Source organism: Plecotus auritus (assembly GCF_963455305.1).
Source record: "Plecotus auritus genome assembly, chromosome: X".
Lineage (NCBI taxonomy): Eukaryota > Metazoa > Chordata > Mammalia > Chiroptera > Vespertilionidae > Plecotus > Plecotus auritus.
This window is the reverse complement of record NC_137784.1, coordinates 65,982,925-65,985,076: the sequence shown is the minus strand read 5'-3', so window position 1 is coordinate 65,985,076 and position 2,152 is coordinate 65,982,925. Positions and strand designations below refer to the sequence as shown.

At 46.5% G+C, this 2,152-nt stretch overlaps 1 protein-coding gene across 1 annotated transcript; it reads right to left on the bottom strand.

The window, feature by feature from the left end:
• Window positions 1-267: 267 nt before the first annotated feature.
• Window positions 268-1,416, bottom strand: PABPC5 (poly(A) binding protein cytoplasmic 5; the record flags this gene model as incomplete). Its single annotated transcript, XM_080652769.1, has 1 exon — window positions 268-1,416. The coding sequence occupies one exon, from the start codon at window positions 1,414-1,416 to the stop codon at window positions 268-270; it is 1,149 nt and encodes a 382-aa protein (XP_080508895.1).
• Between the last annotated feature and the right edge of the window lie 736 nt (window positions 1,417-2,152).

Below are 2,152 nucleotides of genomic sequence, written 5' to 3'. Positions count from 1 at the left end.
TTAGGAAAACAAATGTGTGGAGAAGTAAACTTTATTCTCCATAATCCTAAGAATATTACATCAAAAACTAGTACAAAATGACAGTTTTACAATTAGAAATTATGTTCTTCACTAAAATGAACAAGATTTTCTAGTTTCACTTTTTTTTTTTAAAAAGAAAATACTTAAAAAAACCTGTGAATTGGCATAAAATAATCTCTTATCACAAAGTAGCCCAAACTAAGTAGGCACCAGCTTAAGGCTGAAACAAATCGAACATTCTTATTCTCACCACCTGCGCCTGGTTTGGCCCAGGGTCACATGCAGCGGTTTGGAGCCTACCATGCGACCATTCATCTCACCCACTGCTTTGGTAGCCTCTTCAAAAGAGGAGAAACAGACTACACCAAACCCTTTGCCTTGCCCCACTTCCACCATCACTTTGGCTCGGCTAATTGATCCAAAGGAAGAAAATTCCTCCTTTAGTTTTTCATCATCGATGGTCTCATCCAAGTTCTTAATATAGATAGGCACCCCCGAAGGCCGACTTTTTTCTTTTACTTTCAGCCTTTCAAATCTTCGCCTTAATTCAGCCAGACGTTCAATTTTCTTCTGTGCTCGCCCTACATATAGGGCTTTCCCATCCATGGACTTTCCATGCAGGTCTAGCACAGCCTTCTGAGCAGCCTCATGTGTCTCATACCTTACAAATCCAAAGCCTTTAGATTTCCCACTGGCATCTCTTATTACCTTAACACTCTCGGTTGGCCCATATTCACTGAAAATTTCCTTCAGTTTTTCGTCATCTACTTGATCTCCAAAGTTTTTAACGAAAACATTGGTGAAAGTTGCTCTATCCCTGGTCCTAACTTCAGCTGCCCGCTCTTCTGGAAATTTGAATCGGCCAACATACACCTGGCGGTTGTTGAGCCGCATGCCATTCATGTGCCAGATGGCTCTATTGGCAGCTGCCAGGCTGTCAAAGTGCACATAGGCATAACCCTTAGAGCCGTTGTCATCGCATACAACTTTGCAAGAGAGAATGTTCCCAAAAACAGAAAACAAATAAAAAAGAGCCCTGTTGTCTATGGATTTGTCCAGGTTTTTTATGAATATATTTCCCACTCCCGACTTTCTTAAGCGGTCATCTGGCTGAGACCACATGAGACGGAATGGTTTGCCATTAATCAAATCAAAATTCATGGTGTTCAGGGCCCACTCAGCGTCTGCGGGAAAGCGGAAGTTAACATAGCCATAGCCCAGAGGGCTGCGGGTCTCTGGGTCACGGCAGATTCTGGTGAAGCGCAGAGGGCCAGCAGGCCTGAACTTTTTATAAAGCATGTCCTCAGTGACATCTGGGTCCAAGTCACCCACATACAGGGCAGCCTTGAGGTACTTCTTTTTCTTGCCAGCAGGATTAGGCTCCCCACTCCCCATCTGTCTCAGCACAGGGAGGAGGCTCTCTTGGGAGGGAAAAGAAGTCTGCTTTCTCTAAGCTATGGGCAAGCAGCTGTTCAGGAACAGAAAAAGCCAAGGCGAAGGAAGCTAAAAGCAGACTCAGTAACACTGTTGAGGCTGAGAAAATGAAGTTCAGAAACACCTGGTCAGCGGGCTCAGCACAAACGCAGCATCAGACAAAAAGGCATCCCAGTAAGGAGTCTGTTCTACCTAAGGGACATACAATTTCCACCCTTTCAGATTTAAAATCAGTTTCAAAAGCCAGCAGTAGGAAAAAAAAAATTCCCTTTCCCTCTTAATTTATAAGAAATCATCAAGCAGCTGGCTGGCTCCCCACATCTAGCATTGCAGATGCAGGCCTCACAACCTGTTTTCTGCATAAATATAGACCTCGAGGTCCTGTTGGCTTAAAATTACATCAACTAGGGCAGGGAACATGTATTCCTCCGCCGGTGGGCTGCCTGGCCAGTGTCAGGCAGGCTTGCAGCTAACTAAGGCCGCTACACACACTCAGCGTCAGCGAAAGGGCAGACTGGGCACTTGGTGCTCTGGGCCGGCAGGCAGGCTGCAGGCGGCGGATCAGACAGAAAGACAGACAGACAGACACGCGCGGAGGACCTGAGACCGCCCAGATACCCAAGATGCCCACTGGGTACGGACCGAGTGACGCGCGGTGATTTCGGCAGCCTGAGACTTGCAGCAGGTCCGGAGGGAC